The sequence below is a fragment of the Symsagittifera roscoffensis genome, chromosome 1 (genome assembly GCF_963678635.1).
Source record: "Symsagittifera roscoffensis chromosome 1, txSymRosc1.1, whole genome shotgun sequence".
Taxonomy (NCBI): domain Eukaryota; kingdom Metazoa; phylum Xenacoelomorpha; order Acoela; family Convolutidae; genus Symsagittifera; species Symsagittifera roscoffensis.
This window is the reverse complement of record NC_087062.1, coordinates 62,717,253-62,738,523: the sequence shown is the minus strand read 5'-3', so window position 1 is coordinate 62,738,523 and position 21,271 is coordinate 62,717,253. Positions and strand designations below refer to the sequence as shown.

General features: G+C 37.3%; 2 protein-coding genes across 2 annotated transcripts in view; both read right to left on the bottom strand.

Moving 5' to 3' along the window:
- Positions 1-824: 824 nt before the first annotated feature.
- Positions 825-10,982, bottom strand: LOC134839123 (N-acetyllactosaminide beta-1,6-N-acetylglucosaminyl-transferase-like). The gene is made up of 5 exons (XM_063854569.1): positions 10,830-10,982; positions 6,456-6,630; positions 5,855-6,003; positions 3,683-3,917; positions 825-1,623 (listed from the first exon to the last, which is right to left on the bottom strand). Exons 1-5 carry the CDS (start codon positions 10,980-10,982, stop codon positions 1,010-1,012), a joined length of 1,326 nt encoding a protein of 441 aa, XP_063710639.1. The 3' UTR covers positions 825-1,009.
- A 7,267-nt stretch (positions 10,983-18,249) lies between these two features.
- The window catches only part of LOC134847297 (AFG1-like ATPase), a 12,733-nt gene continuing 9,711 nt past the window's right edge, over positions 18,250-21,271 (bottom strand). The window contains exons 7-9 of the mRNA XM_063864545.1: positions 20,555-20,801; positions 18,964-19,104; positions 18,250-18,604 (exon numbers count right to left, since the gene is read on the bottom strand). Coding sequence (XP_063720615.1) covers positions 18,347-18,604; positions 18,964-19,104; positions 20,555-20,801 — 646 coding nt within the window. The 3' untranslated portion in view covers positions 18,250-18,346. The remainder of the gene's footprint in view (positions 18,605-18,963; positions 19,105-20,554; positions 20,802-21,271) is intronic.

Here is a 21,271-nt window from a genome sequence, read left to right as displayed (position 1 = left end):
ACTAAAACTTTAGGTGAAATTACGTTGAGTTTTATCTGAAGTTACCCCAAGTTTAGCTGAAATATTTACTTTAAGTGTTGTAAATAAATATAAATTGTTTGTAAACAAAATATTTTTCCACTACCAAAATAAACTTTGAGCACTAATCAAAAAATCGATTAGTCTGCATTCAATGTGTATATTTTTTCAGCTGAATTATTTCGCTATATTCGCTACGCCTTAGTTTTCTCTGATTGACCAACCTTGATGAAAAATTAAACGTTAAGAAAAATTTTGGGCAAAAGAAAAAAAACGTGAAAAAAAAGTTAATACATTTATTCAGGTGTTGTATTTTGTTCCTTCTTTTATTAAAAAGTGAGCGTTACAGGTTGTTTACGAAGCAGTTTAGAGTGCTTCTGCTTGGGAGTGGTTTTTCTCCACACAAATATCATGTGTTTAACCAGAATTTTCGCAAAATAGTACGATCTCAAAAAATCGATAGCTTTCAGAGCTCAAAGCTTAAAAGAACATTCTCTTAAGCAACAGTTTTTGAAGTTGTTTCAGAGCTTGATAATTGCCATCTTGGACTAACTAACGAAATTCATATATCAATTTTTAAATTGTAGGCGGCTAAGTATCCATTCCAGGTTGGTATCAAAAATTTTTACAAGGTACAAATTATACTGCTTTGACATTGCTTGCTGGGAAATTTCAGAATCTTGAAAATTGAAACCATTTTGGCTTTTTTAGATCTCCCGAGTTGAGTAAAACAGAGGCTAAGTTTCTATATTAGGCAATGTACTCTGCATAAACTACGTCCCATCAAATAAGAGAAAGAGCAACTCTCGTCTAAAGCTTCAAGAATTGAGTTCTTATAAGAAGCAAGAAGGATTGCAATTGAATTAGAAGCAGGCTAATTGGTTCACTATCTTTCTTTAGTTTTAAATTCCAATCCGTAATTTATTGATCGACTTTGATTATTTTGAATCGACTTTTTGAAAATGAACTTGATGAAATTGTTCATCATTATCTATCTGGTATTATTATGAATAATGTTCAAAATTGGCGAGTGATCTGCATTCATCATCTCTAGAAACTTGCTAGAAACTGCACCTCTTTTCAACTCCTGATCCACTTTCGAGTGATGCCAAGTCATCATACAGTCCCAAGATAGCGACTGAAAAGTCCAGATGAATTTGTTCACGTACAGAGCTGTTCCGTAAAAAGTGTTCACTAATTCTGGTAGAGTTCGTGCACCAACTACGCAGATGTAGTGTCGAATTCTGCCACTAATGCAGCGTGACTTTTTTGAGACCTGCCATTTTTTGTAGCGGGGCTCAAACTGAGTAGCTGGGTGACTCGCGCCCTCATTTATCCAATGAGACCCTGGGAAATGGGTTATGTTGACGTTGTAATGAAGCAGTGCAAAAAAGTGTTCCTCGTTCATAAAGACTTGTTTCTGTAGAATTTTGTGCAGTGTCTCCGCCCAACGGTCTTCGAGGATAAATTTTACGGCGTCGTAAGTGAGTACAACGTGAGTTGAGCTTTTAAACGGGCGCATACCTTTGGGAAGTCTCTTCGGCAATCTCTTATGTTGATCGCCCTCAAGCTCTCCGTAAATTGATGTTGGTTGTTTCATATATCCTAAACATCAATATGTTAACTCTAAAACTAAATGAAACTTTTTTGCAAGGACAATTTTTGGCTATCCGCAATCAGTTTTCAGCAAACAATAATAATTTTTTTTTGGAAATATGAGTGTTAGGAGAAGCAAGACTGCTCTTATATCAACGCAAAGCCCTGAATGTTCCGACGGTGGTAGGCCAATAAGCCGAAGCGCCAACAAACTGAAAATAAGATTACCATTCCAACAAGCCAAAAATAAAATTGTTATGCAACTTAACAGCAGATTGTCATTGTTGTTATGCAATTGTTACGTTATTCTGATGCAAATTCGGCTTCAAGATACGGCGGTTTGTAGACATGGCGGTTTGTTTATTATACGCCGCTCTGACTGTCCATTAATCCATATCGATTGAATTTGATTTCAGGGAGTCGATATCTTCAATGGGGCGTAAAAAATTTCTTAAAAACTATTATTTGGATAGCCGACAATTGACTGAATAAAAAACCTCACCAAGCATAAATACTCCATTTTCTTCAAAAGTCGGATTAGTAAGAAAGCTATATTACTTAACTTTACGATTATTCGTCCATTAGTTTCCCTAAATTAAAGAGGAAAAATTTATCTGCGCTTTTTCACCCCTGTTGTGATCGAGTATAGAAGGCGACAGCGGAATCTTTGAAGAGAGTTCCACAACTAAGATGTCAAAACATGTAACCGTCTCTCCGAAAAGTTCAAAATGGGTTTCTACCGTGGCGGTGCAAACGAGCCACAGTTCTACTGTATCTCTATCATCATAACATCTGCACATGGGGATGATTGACGGGTCCATCAGATTTCTCAGGACGCTCTATGTAAGTGCGCCAGCTTGATTGCGAGCTTCCGTGTTTCAACGTTTCTTGTTTCGTCTTTTGGCAAATATTTGTGAACAGCGAAAACTCAGGGATGGGGGCGCACCTTCTCTAATAATTCTCATGACGCTGAATGCCTTAGATGGGTTTTCACTCAAGGTGACAGCATTTTTGGGGATGTTCGCGAGCCATAGTCTGAGCTGAGATCTATGCATATTCTACGTTCATTCTGAGCTCAACTGTTTCTCAGAATTTACCGCTTATGGATTGCAATAATGACTGGCTGTGCCTTCAATTTGGTCGCGCTCACAATCGCTTCTCAGTTTTTTCAACTCCCTTCCTTTAATCTGCATCTCTATCATCGTTTTTGGGCTCCCCGGGTTGCTTCTAGTGACAGCAACTCCCGCGCACCCATTGCTAGTGCCTGCAACTGCTGATCTGTCATTGTAGATGACGACTTCATACCATAATCCGTGATCAGCTTCTTGAATCCAGGACCTAGGCGGTTGCTCTCCGACTAGTCTCGTCTGTTCTCTCCAGTCGCAGAAAGTTCATTTTGAATCAGGGCTGCAAGCCGAGGTGCTCAGTTTTCCGACTGAAGTTGAAGGCCCAATATTCACAGTTTATTCGTCGATGGTGATTCATGGCATCCACTTGGCGTCTTATGACTCAGCCGCAAAAAAACGTCCACTCTGTCTTGTTCGTCTCGTTGTTTTTAGCTATCTTCTTTTTGCGTCCCCAGTCAGCAATATTCTGCACTGCTACTTGTGCTCTCTTAATAACCATCTCCAGGGTGTTGTCCGACAACCCAGATTGACATGCAAAAATACTTCTACAGGAATCTGCAGGGACAACGTCAAAGAGCGGGTGTCTCGTTGTGAAGATACTAATGCAATTTTATGACCGGACAGTGAAGCGGGCGTAAGATCACCACCCTTTTGAAAGAGAGTTGGAGAACTTAGCGACTTCATCCCTGCTCCTCGAAAGTTTGAATTTTTACAATTTGTTTTTGATTATTTGATTTGTCAGTTATGAATCATAATGTTTAGCAAAGTGGTGGAGTTAAATTTGAGTAAAATGGGTCTGAAAAATTTGAAGTAGACAAATTTTTATCATACATTGTAAGACAGAAACTGGTACTTGTAACATAAAAACCTACTTGTTTTTAAACTGAACACAAAGTAAACAGCATTAGGGAAGCCCTTAGCTCAGCAAAACTATTCTTTACCTAGGAGATTTGACCCATTCAGCTTTTTGAGTATGGTGACCAACTCTAGGTTGGTTACTAGAGGAAACTCCTCCCCTGTCAAGTTGATGAGGTACTTCCACTTGTTGGAGCGTCTCCGCAGTTCTTGCATGCAGGCTAACTCGGAGAGAAGAAGAGTCGGCCGTGCCCAGGCTGTATTGACGGGGTTGGGCGCGAGAAAAACGTTGTCTCCGAAACAGCTGACTAGCGCCTCCATCTTAAACATGTAACAATTCGACTCTTCTCTTAGCCCCCTCCCCTCACGAAGACAAGCGCTACCTTTGTCACGTAACAAGTGGTAAAACCAGGTTACAATTGAAGTATCTTTGGAATACCTTAATTAGTATGCCAATGTTACAATTATCGGACCTGGTGAAACAATTTTACTAGTAAGAACTTGCCATTGGGAAGGGAAAAGCTAAATAACTTACATTAAAAAAATTTTGTCGAACATTGAGGCAATGCATCGTTTCAAGCTAGAATTAATAAAACATTAGACTCGGTAGCAAATCGCGGTTCCAAATTCAACTTAATTCATGATTAAAAATTCTTGAAGCTTTGGCATTGGCATATTTGTTTTAACCTTGTAAATAACACAGTGTTCTGGCAACAGCTATCTTTGGCGAGAGTAATGAAAAACATGAATTTCAAATATTTTAATCACAACTCGCAATACTCCTTTGAATCAACCTTTAAAATGAATTCCAGCGACATTTGCACGAAAGTTTATTTTAGTCAAGGTAGCTGAAAACTCGGACCGCTTTTCTGAGTTTGTTGATTTTTTAAGGCCTAATAACCAAGAAAAAAAACGAGTTTGAGAAAGGAAATTAGTTTGAAAAGTAACTTTAAGACCAATATTAATCTAAAATTTGGTCTCAACCTTTTTGCGACTTTTTGCAAAATGTGAAATTAGGCTTAACCTCCTACGGTGCTTTTTTGTGGATGTCAAAATCCTAAGGAAAAAAAAACACCCCACGGTTTAGTTATTTTGCCCTTTGTGAAGTGGCCGGATCAAAAGCCAGAAAACTTAGGAAGTTAGTACCTATTGGTAGCGTAGATTTTCAACAAACTACTGTAAAATTATATTAGAATAAGCTGCTGAAAACGTTCTTATTTATTAAACTTTTTTATTCTAAACGATTTCAAGTTGCAAACTGTCAATTTATTGAGATACAAAGATTAAGAAATTGTGATCTTTTTGACCTGAACACGCCAAAAAGAACGATACTTTTTAAGAACTAGAAGCCTGTATAGAAATTCGGGTTTGATTGTCCTGTATCAAGGTTATAGAATTGACGTTTCAATCATCAAAATTATCAGAGAAGGAGAGTATCAGAACATGTGTTAGCTAAATAAATATTGAAGACGACTAGCGGGCACAGAGGTGTTCAAATTTTTAGAACAAAATATATCAGCTTCAGAAGGCATGTATATTAGGAGGATCTTCATCCAGCTGCTCATGGCGTATGCTTTCCACAACATGTGATAAAACATGAACGATCGATTTTAAACTTCCAACAGAAAACTTTGGTTCATCCAAGCTCACATTAGAGCTGGCAGCGTGTTTTTTAATATAAGTTAAAAAACGCGTCAGTCCCAGCTCACATTAGAGCTGAGAATTTTACAATAAGGGAAACAAAGGGAAATGAAATGTTCTCGAAAATGCAAACTCGCTTCAGAGATAAGGATTTAATCTTCGCAGAAGAAACGCTTGCCAACTCACTTCAGAGTTGGGGCTAATTCTCAAACAGTCTGAGAAAAGAAGTATTCTCAGAGAAACCATCGGAAAACTTTTGAGTATCGAGAAAAGATGACAGAGCAGACCAGATGGTGATAATGATGAAATGTAAATGGTTCTTGAATTTTTTATATAGGTTGTAAATGAAGTTAAACTTAAATCTTTCATTCATCACAAACATAGCACTAGATGTTGACTTGTTTTTAGCTTTTTTAAAGTTGGCGCTTTCAAATAGCTGAATCAAGGGTCGAGCGGTTTATCCTATGCAGTTCGATTTCATAATCATATCTCGTTTCTGCCTTTGGAAATGCAATTTTTGATAACTGAAAAAGATGGAAATATTTTTTCGAGGTCTCTTCAATTGCAATCGGACTTCAATCATAAGAGTCGTTATCGGTTCTACTAAAAGAGCTAACCTGTTCTTTGAATAAGCTGTCTGCACTGGTGTCGACGTGGAAGCAGTACAAGTTGTGACTTCTGTAGATGCTGCTCAACAGTTGTTCCACCTGGTCGAAGTAGCGATACACTATCAGACTGAACGCCACTGGAAAATCAGCCTCTTCTTCTGATCAACCATCAGCCGACAGGGATGCAAAAATGATTGCTACCATTTAAAAGGCAAACGCTTGTAATGAGCATTTCAAGCATATAATATTGTTGAATTAGAGAAATGTATAGTAAAGACAGAATAGTTGTTTAACTTTAATTGCCAAGCAACTGTAAGGCATCAAATCTAAATCTTACAGCAGCTTAGTTTTAGCTCGTACCGGACGATAGAGATCGCAAGGTCACGACAGCAGGTCCGCAGACAGAAAGAAACAAACTCATATAACTTACATAACTCAAACTGGTCCCTATCTCATTCGGGCAACCAGTTTCAACTTGAGTTTTTAGGCATGCTTGCCAAACCTCTCCCTAAGTTTTTCTCTCATTTGTGTTCGATCCGGTGAATCATCACTCCACCCATTTTGTCGACTCCTCTCCGTTGTCGCGTCGATCTGCGCGTTGCCTCCTTACCCAGCTTCCTTTTAATACCGACGATTTTCGGTGTTTGTTCTTTATCCGTTCCCGACGGTTCGTTCGCTCCGCTCGCTGCAGTTTTCTCGGCTTCGCCCTCGCGCCCCACGACTGCCCATTCGCTCTCCTCATCTTTGTCACTTTCAACTTCGCTGTACTCGACTATTCGATTTTTCTTCGTTTTTCAAGCTCCTTCCATTTCTAATTGGTCCCCTTTCGACTTTTCCGCTTGCCTCTTATGCTCCGTTAGGCTTGCCTGGACCCGGGGTGGTAGCGTCGATCCCCTTCTCAATTCGGTTTTCTTCAGCCGCCGATCTAAATGAAACACCACTTCGCTTAGTATCGATCCTTTTTCATTTGCACCGTGTGTTTTGTCAATTTTTCAATTTTTGATGGTACACGAGATTGCTATGTTTCTCCCAATCGATTTTTAGTTCCACATCGGGTAGACCACTCGCGTTGTCTAAACAAGATAATTTCTGGTTAATGACATTTTTCCAATTTAGGTTTCTCAATGATGGCTTTTTTGTCAAACTTCGAAGGGTCGTATTTGCTTCTCTTCCATGATAGGCCTCGAATGGCGTTAGCATAGTTTTAGAGTGCGGCACAAATCTTAAAGCGCTCAGGGTACGGGATATCATCAATCCAAATTTATAATCTTTATTTTCCTGGAGATAAGTTAGAACGTAGTTTTTTATCGAGCCAATTGTCCTTTCGACCATCCCCGCAGCACGGTGGTCCTTAACCGGAGATTTTGTAAGTTCAATACCCTCATAATTACAGAAGTTTTTTATCTCATTCGAGAAGAACCCAGTTGCCTGATCCATATGTAATTCCCTTGGGTGCCCATGTGTATTTAAGTATTTCCTTTGGAATTTTAATACGTTTTTAGACTTGTTACTGGTGCAGACATAAGCCGACGGCTAAAGTGAAAACGTATCAACTGCTAGTAGAACATGTTTATTCCCACCCCGTACATAATTTACCGGACCCCAGAAATCTAATTGAACCAAATCGTTAGGTTCCCTGGGTACATATGTGTCCCCCATATCTTTTTTTGGAATGTCCGGCTTAAGATTTTTACCTGCTTCTAGGCAGCGTTTACAATATTTGGCTGTGGCCGCAAGGTTCCTATGCATGAGCGGTATCCAGACGTCCTTCGCCGCCGCAAACATTTTATCCCGCCCATGGTGGTTGTGATGCAATCGGTTTAACACTGCTGACGACATATCCTTCGGTATGACCAGTCGGCCATCCATCCACAAGCAGTATTCGCGCACAGCAAAATCGTTGAAATGTTGAGAGTAGTATTGCCCCAATCTAGTAATGATGTCCTTGGCCCGTGGGTCCTTATCTCGGATCGCGTCGCGGACCGTTTTTAATATCAGGTCCTTTTCCAAGTTGGCTTCAACTAATTTCAAATTCAGAATCTCAGGATAATCATTTTTCTTAACTACTCGACTATCAGTAGGCACTATTGAATAAATCCATTTATCACTTTGCACAATGGGATAAGATAATCCGGGGAACTGATGAAGAAATGAAATAACGGTGTTTAACTTTTTCGAATTAGTCGTTTTCGGAATAACTTTATCTGGCGGTATTACTTCTATATCAGAATCAGAACTTAAACTCGGCGGCTGGTTAACTCTATTTAAAAGTACATTGAGGTTTACATTTCCGGAGTGAGTGGAGGTATTGACAATAGCGCAAGGTGTTTTCGGATCGCTTTTCCCGAGTGAATTCATCGATGACATATTTTTCGTAATTTTTTCTGTAAGATAACAACTTGATTTTACGTACTGAGAACAACGTCTGATTTTCTTTATTCGGAATTTGCATATTTCCGCCAGTATGCAAATATCTCGATTCTGATCGGCTAGCCGTCGGTTGCATATAACCACGTCCTCTAGTGAGCGCGTGTGCTCAAGGTGAATATTTGCATAATCTGCTTTTCTTTTAATTTCATGGGATACAAGTTTTCTCTTTGAGTAGAAACATGACCGTCCGCCCTCTAACGTCGAATTTTGCCTAATTTGATTACTTTTTTGACCCCCAGGCTTTAACTGGTCCTTAGGTTTCAATGCATCGTTTATCATTTTTTTTCGCTACTGTAAAACTTTCATTGTAATGACTTGTCTCGGGCGCCGCTGCAGATGGAAACCGAGACAAATAGTCTGCCATTCCTTTTTACGACCCCTGCCTATGTTCAACATTGAAATCATATGGTACTAAGCGATCGTATCATCGAGTTAACCGACAAAAGAATGTTTTATTTCCTTTTGGGAAGAATTTAATAATGTAAGCAACGCCTTGTGATCTGATATAACTGTTAAATAACGTCCATAAATATAGTTTCGAAAATGTTCCGTAGCCCAAACTAGCGCGAGTAATTCTAATTCGTTTGCAGAATACGTTTTCTCGGCCATATTAAGATACTGTGACGCAAACTAAATTGGATGCCAACCGGAGGGGATGTACTGTTCTAACACGGCCCCTATGCCATCGTGACTAGCATCACCAATTATCCTAGTTTCACGGTGAATATCGAAATGTCTAAGTTCTACAATGTTTTTCACTAGATATTTCAATTGTTGAAACGCATTCTCGCAATTCGGCGTCCAGACAAACTCGTTGTTCTGACTGAGTAATGGTCTTAATGGTGCGCTAACTTCAGCGAGTTTTGGCAAACATTTATGCAAACTGTGCATCACACCCATTAAAGATTTAAATTGCTTTCTCGATTTTGGGGTTTTCAAATCTTCTACCGCTTGAGTTTTCCGGACTAATGCGCGATGCCACTTTCCTTAATTCGAAACCCTAACCATTCACATTCGGTTTTTGCAAATTCGCATTTCCGTAGTTTCAAAGAAACGTTTGATACGTCCAACTTCTTCAAGATTTTTTTCACTAATGCAATTTGCTCTACTCTTGTTCCCTTGGACGCAATTAAGGTATCGTCGATGAAGGCATTTGCCCGAGGAAATTCCTTAAGTAAATTATCAAAGACTTTTGAAACTCTGCCGGCATTGATGTGAGCCTGTAAAAACCGTTTTTAAAACGATATGTTCCCGTCGATTTTCCGCCGACTAGTGAAAAATTGCATTGCTCGCTAGTCTTTTGTTCCAAGGATACTTGTCCGTATGCGTAAGTGAAATCCAATGTTGTAAAATGTACATCCCGGCTTTTCGTTCTGCAATTATTTGACTTATCCCGTCTACTAATTCGTCAATGTTTGGCATTTGGTACTTAATCTTGTGTACCTGTTTGTTCAATTCTCTTGATTCCAATGCCAATTTTATACTTCCATTTTTTTTAACTGTGATTACTATAGGAGAGACAAAGTACTTATCCGAACATTCTTGTAATTTAATGGTATGACCTTCTTTGATCAACCGATCAATTTCCTTGTCTACTTTATCCTGTAGACTGATAGGCACCCGAAGCCCTTTTTGTTGTATCGGCTTTAGATTTTCAAAGAAATCGGCTCTTACTTTAGCGTTTCGGATTTTCCCTTTTCTGGTAAATAAATTTGGGTACAATTTACAGAAATATGTTTGTAATTCATCATATTCCTCCTCTTCCTGACTGCTCCCTTCATCGTGATTCCCATCACTTTCTTTCTTTGCACTAACTCCAGGCCTAGGGTTCCCATCAGATCGCGCCCAAGTATTCACTGATGATTTCCTGATATTACTGACACTTGCGCTGGAGCTGTTCAGCCGTTCAACACCATCGTCACAGCTATTTTCCCAAGTATGTGTATTCGGTTGTTATTGTAGTCCAGAAACTCATCTTGAGATAGTTGTAACTGAATATTAGTTTTACCTAATGTTGCTTTCAGCTCCGTCATGCTAAAAATCGTCACTGGAGATCCGCTATCCACCCACAGCCACATCTTCTTTACCGACACCTAAACCTGGACTCTGGCTCCTGGGATCTTCAGTTCCATCACGTCCTTTTTCTTGATCGACATCACCATGTAGTCATTGGATCCTGACGTCGTGGATTCATTCTCCCCGCCATAGGACAACTCGCAATATGATCGAGAGTAAAATTCGGCGCGTCACAATTATAACACCTACGGTTATTTCCGCCACCCCCACTGCTTGATCTTTGGGTATATCCTCCGCGTCCCCCGCGTGCTCGACCTCTGAAATACCCCTGTCCCCTTCTGATACTTTTAACTGGCTCCTGTTTTATGGTTATCGGCGGCGCGGACGAGGCCGGTTTTCCGGTGTAGGATTTATATGCACGTTCACCTCTCTCATACGACAGTGCTATCCTATTAACCTCCTCTGGTAACTTTGTTGACCGTGATAGTTCTCTTTGGCAATCAGATTCCCGCATGTTCATAATAAAAAAATCACTAACATTTCCGGCCGCATTAGCAAAATCACACCTGCCCACAAAAGCGCTTGATTGCGCGTGGAATTTCCCAAACGTTTCATTCTCCCTCTGCTTTTTTCCATAAAAGAGACCCCTCTCATGTGTCACATTTCGCTCGCCTTTGAAGACATTTTGCATTTCGTCCAATACCCGTGGGCGAACTGGGTTTCCGTTTTAACATTTACGGCCGGTTTTCGGGCTTTAGTTATCCCTTGCGCTTCGTCTCCAATACAGAGATATAGGCTAGACTTCAACTTCTTCTCCGCCTCGATACGATTTTTCCCAATTAAATCCTCTGCTAACGCTGCAATGGCCGCTGCATTTAACGTACGAGCAAAATAAAAATCATCAGGGTCAATGTCATATTTTGCTATCATGCTCCAGTGGAGTTTTATGATCCACTCCTCCCAGCAGATTGGGGGTTCCGTCGTCCGTGCGTCCCAGAAAGATAGTATATTAAGCGGCTTTTCCCTCTCCTTTTCCTTCCGCTGGCTGCGCCATGTTGAGGTAGTGTATTGTATAGTATAGAAAGAATAGTTGTTCAACTTAAATTGCAAAGCAACTGTAAGGCATCAAATCTAAATCTTACTGCAGCTTTCTGTTTCAGCTCGTACCGGACGATAGAGATCGCAAGGTCACGACAGCAGGTCTCGTGACAGAAAGAAACAAACTCATATAACTTACATAAACTCAAACTGGTCCCTATCTCAAAATTAAATATGATCATTTATAAAGCCTATATTACCAATTTTTTTGCAGTTTTAATAATTTAAAATCAAAAAATGGTTCATGGTCATTTCTGTTTCATGCCAGAAAATAAGCATCTTCGAAATTAATTTTGAGCAAAATTCAGAAACAAACCTAAACCTTCATGTTCAATCAATGATAGTAAAATTTTTTTACTCAAAAACAATCAAAGTTTTATACTCATATGCGTTTTTCATGAAATTATTGAACTCATGGGTTTTTTGTTTATGCCATAGGTTTCGAGTACAAAGTCAGTGCTCAACCCAAAATCCATAGTAGAGAGAGAGAGAGGATAAGGTCCAACACCAAGTATTGAAACATACCCGAAATCATTGTTAAGATTGAAAAATATAGGGGACTTCCATTGCAAAAATCCGACCATAAAGCGAGCAGATCCACCCTGTTTGCCCTGAATTATGTGATCTTAACTTCACAACCCTGTTATTGGATCTATTTGATAGAAAGATGCCCTTTGTGTCCAAAATGACATGCAGCTGGGAAATGTGTCTTTGAATTGTCGCTTCAGGTCAAATGTGTGAGCTGTCATCCTGGCCGTGAGGGAGATGTCCAACAGACTATGGCTCGCACTCAAAAGTTTGTCGCAAATAGGTTGCAGAGCTATCATGGGATTTTGGGCTGAGTTTTTGATCCTGCTTAAATTGAAATGGATCGTTTCGAATTCAAATGTAGCGATCTGAATTTTTTTTCCTACCACCATTGGTTTTACAGTACTCAGCTTTTAGTGACTTAATTTGAATTTAATTGTAAGAAAAAAGCAAAAAAAAACCTTGTTTAAAAAAAAAATCAGCCATGATTTACACGATATACAAAGCCCATTGAAATCATTAAAAGTTAGGCAATGTTGTAATATACATAAAATCAATGTTTTTTAAAACAAATTTCAGATTTTGTTTGAAAGTTTGATTATACAAAGATTAATTTAAAAAGCGTTTCCTTTTTTCCATACTAAGTTTTGTATTTCTATGGTGGAAGGTTGGAACGAGTCTTTGACCTTGCTGATAGAGGGCTGTGTAGTGAATAAAAGGTTACAGTAAAAGAAGATCACTGTTCCAAGGATTAAAAAGAGACAACGTTTTCTCAATAACTTCCGCATCGCAAAATTTAACGGAAGGTGAGAATTTCCACATACACTAGTGGAAAAAATTAAGCGCAAATTCAGTATTTTACTTTGTAAAACGCCTGTTTTCAGTGTACATTTTTGACAACCACTTCCTTCGAAAAACAGTAAAACTTTTACATTGATCGAGAGCAAATGATCAAAGTTACCATCTGTGAAAGTATCAGTATTTGGTTTTAATGACTTACCAAAATAATCCGGGTCTGAAAAGGTCAGTTTTCCTCATCTGCGCTTAATTTTTTACTTCGCGTGAATAAGTTACAAACGTCTGAGTTTAGTTAAAAAAATTGTTTCCATTTTCTCGCTGAGAATGTTTCACGTTCCATGAACAAATTTTGTACTCCGCTTATTCAAATAAGATTTCACTACAATGCAAAACTTAGTATTGATGAGGAAAGTTGGCATTTTCAGACCCGGATTACATTGATAAGTCATTAAAACCAAATATTGATACTTTCACAGATGGTAACTCTGATCATTTGCTCTCGATCAAAGTAAAAGTTTTACTGGATTTCGAAGGAAATATTGTCCAAAATGTGCATTTAAAATAGACATTTTACAGAGTAAAATCTTTAACTTGCGCTTAATTTTGTCTACTAGAGTATATTATGATCGGTTTGACTTTGGATTCGTTTTGCGTTAGGATCGGAAAGTTGACTTTCCATGGTTGAGTTTGACTTTTGATTAAACAAATTAGAGTATACCACATAAAATTGGTGCCTTTTGACTCAAGAATACCTTCAAGCGTTACGTAACTGCGTTTGGCAACAAAAAGTAGTTAAAATTACGCAATAAACGCACGGAACTCTCAAGCAATTGTCCCGTAAAACAAAAAGGCACGAAATTTTCGAAAAAGTAAAAGTGATCAGAGTAAACGCAAACTCAGTCCCCCATGACTTCAGAATAAAGATCGCAGGGGATTTTTTTTGAGCTTTGGGCATCAGTTGATTTCACATAGTATGGAAAAAATTGTCCAAAGATGGCTAACAAGACTGCTCGTATCAGGGCGAAGCCCTGAAAGTTCCGACTGCCTTTTAAGGTCTATGGAGCATTAATAAGATGAAAAATTTCAAAGTAATAAAAAAATAAAAATAATTTTTTTTGAAAAAATTTGAGATTTTATGTAAAAACATCCCCCCACACGTCATAATAAATACAAAGTGATAGATTTTGCGCCTATTAACAAATCAATTATGGCATATAAGCTTCCTTGACCAATTTGGAACGATTTCCAAGACGGATTAAAGCTCCGCTTACGCGTTAATAGCGCGAAATATATCGCGCGTTAATTGTCCCAAATTGGCCAAAATGGCAATCTTTAAACCCCCACAACTTTACCAAAAATGATCACAGGTGAAATATCTTTTCAAATTCCAGCTCAGGACAACAATAGCTTTCGAATAATATAAAAAAAATTGCGTCAAAAACCGCTAGTTAAAAAGTCGAAATTTGTCAGAAGAAAAAAAAACCCACCCCGAGCACAAATATTCCGTTACTTTCGTATCGAAAGTCGGAACAATAAAAGTCATAGGATCAATTGAGCAATCTCCCCCCCCCCCCGTAATGACCAATTGAGCTATCTCCCCCAGCAAAAACGAATAAACTCTTCAAAAAGACGTCAGCAAACGAAAGTAGATGGCTGTTCTGTTTATAGCACGCAATCATTTGACCGACTGAAGTTTTTTTTATATGAGTATCGTGAAAAATTTTGAAAAAAAACTCGAAATTTACGATTTTTTTTGCAAATTTCTGTATAGGCGACCATAACCTCATCGAGGAAAGCGATTTACCAGGGTTGGTGCTCTAGCCTTGTATCTGAATAGCAAAAACGGTTCTCCGCAGCATCTTAATATTGTACGCAAAAGCTTTTTGTCATTTTAAGAAAGAAAAAAGTCGCTTTTTATGCCTGATTTATTGATTCTTTTTTCTATTTGAATGAAACTTTTGAGCTTTGACATTGTAAATTTTGGCTTTCCATAGTCGTTGGAGAATATGGTTATGATTTCATGTCATTCAAACTATTTTCAAGTGGTTATAAACATGTCTCAAGTACCTATTGAGCTCAATTGATCCAAGTCATATTTTGTCTGGAGAAAAAATCACCCGAGCACAAATATTCCAGCACTCTGCAAGCATCGGAATAAAGTCAATTCATCTGTGATAAATTTTGGTTAAATTGTGGAGTTTTATGCAGGCGATGATATGCGATTGAAAACTAACTCCATCGAGATACTTTCATCACAGGTGGTACGTGCAAACTAGGCATTGTGCGTGAGTAGAAAAAAAGTTCTATGTTTTTAATTTGATATTTCAAAGAAATAGATTCAAGCATGTCAATCAAAAGTTGACACAATCCGACTATCACCCTCAAAAAAACTGGTCTGGCTTGAGTTCCATTATATGTCTACCTCTAAAATTATGTAACAAAAGTATTTTGAAGCAGTTATAAACTGAAAGTTTTCAATAATTTAGCTTAATACTGTTTAACTTTTTTTAACGAGACGGAAAAATTGATAATCTGCTTGTCTTATAGCAAGTTCTGAGAGCAATTTTGTCTTTTTGAAACTAAATCTGAAAAAAATCTAAAAATAAACTTAACTGGGCTTCACTTAAGCAAAGTTAGAAAGACAGGGCAACCTCAAATCAAAATTTCAATATATAACGTGGATGCACAACAATCTGCTCAAAGGTTTGCAAGAAAAATACATCCAACTGAGGCAAAGTGAATCCACACAGCGCGTGGCTAAATTCTTAAATCTTGTCCCTTTTCAATTTTATAGACTGATTGAATCCCCTAATCAAGCCGGCTGTTCTTCTGTTTTCCATTTCTAATCACTCTACCAACATTCACCGTTGTCGAAAGATCTACAATACATGAAATTATCTGTTTATTCAGAAAAAAGCGCTAAGTCAGGAATTTATGTTCACTAATTGAAAAACAAAGAGGGCCGTATTTGAAAATATGAACGAACGGTCATACTTATATTGAATTGCACCCCATATATACTGTTTCGAGCTTTTCCAAGCATTTCCTTTTATCTGCAGAACACAACTCTCAATCACTATTTAAAAGCATTTGTTTGAAGAAAAAAAAACGAAAGGATTGCCCTGCATCACGAACGAACACACACCGAATATAAGTCGAATGAATTTGACGAAAATGGCATTCGTTCAAAAGTATTACTCGGGAACCCTTTATGTTCAAACGGATGCTCGCCATGGACACTGGCATAACTTTTAGATTATGTACTTTAAAACAAATACCTGCGTCCCGAGGAAAAATTTCTTCAAAATTTTCTTTTTTTTCCGATTCTGTTTTGATTTTTAGCTGCAAACAGAGTGTTTTAGCTGCAGACGCAAATAGAACTTTTAAATGGTTATTTGAGGAGGTAGAGTAAAATATCACTAAGCCTTTTTGTTTTTCAAAGGTCGCGAAATATTAATTCAAACAACTTATATTTTTGTCAAAAAGCATTTGCTTTCCAGGCTAATTTACCATTAGAATAACAGAAGACTACTTAGAAAAAAGTGTATGAATGAGTTAATTTGTTATTTATTCGATCAATTTTGCTACCAACGAATTAATTATTTCTGGTGTTTAAGTTGTTTTTCAGTCCGCGAAAACTTAGTTTTACTCCCATAAATTGGTTTTTATTTTATCTAGCGGCTTCTAGGAAAATAATTTTTTTAAAACGCCGTACAAAATTTCTGCTGACAATATAAAATATATCGCAATAAACCAATTTACTATGGTCATTGAATATGTATAAAATCAAAAAACTTTTGCCAAGTTTTTGATGATTAGGGTTAGAAAATTCGGTGCTACTTGCACAGCAACCGGCTATCCTTGTTTCACTTCATAACTGGATCGCTGAAAAACGAGTAAACTCAAGATACTCCGTTAAAAATAGACAATTGCAGCGCAAGTAGCACACAATGTAGCCTTCAATTATGATCGCCAGTAGGTTGAAAAAAAAAACGAAAAGAACAATGAAAGATCTTCTTTGTTGATTCGACTTGGGACGTAAAAAAACACTCCTTAAGCGCTTCGATTATACACTCAATACCTTAAGAATTTCCTTTCAAATTTATTTTGCAAGAAGGAGCAAAGGTCACAAACTATACGCATCATTATTGTTCCGACTTTCGATACGAAAGTAACGGAATATTTGTGCTCGGTGTGGGTTTTTTTTCTTCAGACAAATTTCAATTTTTTAACTAGCCATTTTTGACGGAATTTTTACATCATTCGAAAGGTATTGTTGTCCGGAGCTCAAATTTGAAAAGATATTTCACATGTGATCATTTTTCGTAAAGTTACGGGGGTTTAAAGATTGCCATTTTGGCCAATTTGGGATAGTTAACGCGCGATATATTTCGCGCTATTAACGCGTAAGCGGAGAGTTAATCCGTCAAAGAATTCGTTCCAAATTGTTTAAAAGAAGCTTATGTGCCATAATTGGTTTGTTGCAAGGAGCGAAATCTATCCTTTTGTACTTTGTATGGCGTGTGGGGGGATGATTTTCATAAAAAATTTCAAATTTTAGAAATTTTTTTTTGATTTTGTTTTATTTCATTGAATTTTTAAATGTTTTTACTGCTCCATAAACCTTAAAAGGCAGTCGGAACATTCAAGGCTTCGCCCTGATACGAGCAGTCTTGTTATACTTTGCTCTATCACATTAGACAATAAAGAAAGGCTAGCTGTACTTCATTTAATTTGCGGGAAAAACACTCAATGAACTTATTGTAATCATCTTAAGTAGCTTCTAAATAGAACAAGACTGCTCGTATCAGGGCAAAGCCCTGAATGTTCTGACTGCCTTTTCAGGTTTATCGAGCAGTAGTAACATAAAAAAATTAAATATAAGAAAAAAAATGAAAATTTTTTTTTTCTAAAATTTGAAATTTTTTTATGAAATCATCCCCCCACACGCCATATTAAGTTTGAAAGAATAGATTTCGCTCATTGTAACAAAACAATTAGGGCAAATAAGCTTCTTTCAACCAATTTGGAACAATTTCAAAACTGATTAAATCTCCGCTTACGCGTTAATAGCGCGAAATATATCGCGCGTTAATTGTCCCAATTTAGCCAAAATGGCAATCTTTAAACCCCCATAACTTTACGAAAAATGATCACAGGTGAAATATACTTTCAAAATTAAGTTCAGGACAACAATATCTTTTGAATGATAAAAAAAAATTCCGTTAAAAATGGCTAGTTAAAAAGTCGAAATTTGTCTGAAGAAAAAAAAACCCACCCCGAGCACAAATATTCCGTCACTTTCGTATCGAAAGTCGGAACAATAAGCTATTGAAACCTTTTCCACATGAGATAAATTGTCATACATTTCAAGCCAATGGTCACGCCAACGAATAAAACAGTTGGAATGATCATTATAATTCAAAACAAAATTTTTAAGTGACTATTTGAGAAAAATTCAATATTTCTTTCCCACTACGTGAGTGATCGATAAACCGAACGACCTCAATGCCTGACAAGTAGCACAGAAAACGTTTTTCGAAATCATAAATTATCCATTAAAATGTTAGTCTGCAGTATTAGAAGATAGACTTAGCTTCAATTTAAGAGTGCTCTAATAATTAAAAAGCATTAAACTGTTCTGTGTTCTGAACAAGTGTTCCAATACTCTTCGGTTTGCATTTGAAGAAGTCTAGAGAGAGTTCTCTGAGAGGCGAACTTTTCGTCTTCGCCTGTGAATATACTGGTGTTCTCTATTTTCTCTCCAGGCTGTGTATGTATGGAGTCGAGAGTCTCCAGTCTTGTCATGTCCAGGTCTGATTGATCTGATGACATACATCCGGCAAATATTTCTTCCACTGTCCCGCTGCCAGATGAAATAAGTCGCACCTGAAAGCAGGTATATAAATATATAAATAGCTGTTTTCCAAAAAAAGTTCGCTTATCTAGTCAATAAACAAAAATACACTTTTGCTAAAAAAATAAAAAGGAAATTATACAAACTGAAAGTTGATTTTAGAAAGATAAAATTACGGAGCTATTTGTGAAGTGGAACCATTTCTTTGAAATCTCCATTTTTGAACTTGTACAAAAAAAATTGAATTTCAAGAAAAAATCAGAACTGACCGGGAATGAACAAATTTTAAGAATTTTTCATGAAAAAAATCTCCAACGCCTATAAAAAAAGTACTCACTAGGCTCATTACTTTTAATAAATTGATATCACTACATCGTTCGTGAAGTATTACCTTGGTATCGTAGAAGGCATCTATGAGTGTAATGAAGCGTCTGGCTTCGGTCTTCTTGAATGCAGTGAGCAAAGGGATGTTTCTCAGAATTACAGTGTGAAACTGTTTGCACAGGGCCAGATAGTCAGCAGCTCCCAGCGGCTAAATCAAATCTAATTGTTTTATCACTCAATGTCGTTACCAGAGAACAAAAAACAATTAATAATCACATAGTCGCAAAGCAAGCTTTGAGATCCTTTTAAACTTTGATGATGATGCTTCTATCAATACTCTTTTTTTGACCTGCAGCTAGAAGAAGAGATTATGTACCCTTTTAAACAGAGGCGAAGCTGAGATTCGCACCACTTGCGATACATCACAAACAGCATGGCAAGCTATGAGAAAAAATGATACTAAATGATACAGATGCTTAAAAAATGTAATATAACAAGGAAACCAAAAACATGGATTAAAAAATTTAGAACACATGTTTATTTTTGTCAGCTAGAAACTCATAAAGTTGAATTCAATTTTTGAAACTGAGTTTATTCACGTTCTTCGTAATTTTTAATCTTTTGTTGATTGAAATTGCAATTTGCCTGCCTTTTATAAAACATCGCCAGCTGAAAAAGAGCAGATGAACGCAATTAAACTCATCTTTCGAATTTCAAAGAAAAAAAGATGCCCTTAAAGCTCTTAGAATTTCTAGAACATGATTTTATTCTTATGAGGGGCCCATTTTCGATAAAATTAGCCCAGTTTGATAAAACTGGATCAATAGGTAATTTTTTCATTCTTCTATTCTGCTGGGAAATCTGAAAATTAAATTCCACTTTCGAAATTAGCAGTCGATCACGTTTTTCGCGACCTTTACACTTTTGCTGTTCGAAAGTGGACTTTGCTTTCCTTTAAAAAATGAAATGAACCAACTTAAAAGGAAATCATAAGTCAAACCGCGAAAAAGTAAATTTGAGCCTGAACGAATTTTACGACTTTTCCTTTAAAAAACAAAAAAATCATCGCGACCTATATAACGCGAGTTCAACGTTTATCGATTCTTTAAAAACAAGTTAAATTTAAGAAACATTCTAGGTTTAATCCTAAGTTTAAGGACGGTTTCTGGTTTAAGAAGGGTGTCTTTCAGCTCCCAAAGGTGTAATGAACCCAAGGAAACAGAAAAAAAACACTTGAATTATTTTTACGAGACACAGAAACGAGGCTGGCACAGAAACACTAGCCAGAAAACGACAAAAAAGCAGCGCTATAACAGGAAATTTAAAAAAACGGTAAAAACCCTTGACAATTTACTAACACTAGCCACAACTAAAGCAGCAACGTATGCTATTAAATCGCGAATGCGATTCAGCGAGAGTGGCAACAATTACAAATATACACAATTTGTATGTAATAATTTGGAATGTAATAAACTTGAAGGCATCCACACTAATTTTGCATGTTATAAATTGGGAAGCATAAAACCAAGTTTTGCATTTTGCAATTTTGCCAAGTTAAGTATTTCAAAAAAAATTTTGTAATGACTATTGGAATACAAATAAATAACTTTTCAAATGGCTACATGCTCACAATTGATTTCACTTCGAAGTTGACTAACCTTTGCGCACAAGTCATTGAAAGTGCAGTCTAGGACTCCATCGAACGTTTTCTCAAAGACCACCTCCCGCTTCAGAATCCTCAGAGTGTAGGGCACTGCTAGACTAGAGGCCTCCGGGGACTCTTCGGCGTCTTCGTCATAATAATCATCGAAACTGATAGACAAACTGGCACCTTTTCTGATGTGCGCATTCACGAAAGAATTGAAGTACTTGTCTAGTATAAGGTCGGTGTCCTTCCCTTTGCCTCTGTAATCGCACAATCAATTTCAAATGACAAAACTTACGAAAGCAACGATACAGTATTAATTCAAAGCAAGGTTCACACATTAATTGGGTATTTTGTATTAAGCAACCCAAAATGAAGAATCGGAATTTTGAATGAACAACGCGACTGGAAAAAACTGAATGATTAAAACTTTGAGTCTACAAAATTTCTTAAGTGACACACGCCAATTATGAGTCTACATAATTGCTAAGTGACGCAAGCCAATTATGACGCATTAGCAGTACCAGTCAATTTGAAAAGGAATTTACCAACTAACATGCCTCAATTTATAATGGGGACGCATTTTAACTACTATACAAAAAGTTCATTAAACAATCTCACCCTGCCCAGGTTCGAACCCTCTTAATTTGCTGCTAGCCTCCTTCCCTACCTCTACGCTACAGAACCATGATACCTTGAAGCTAAAGTGTTATTTGTAATATAATAGTGT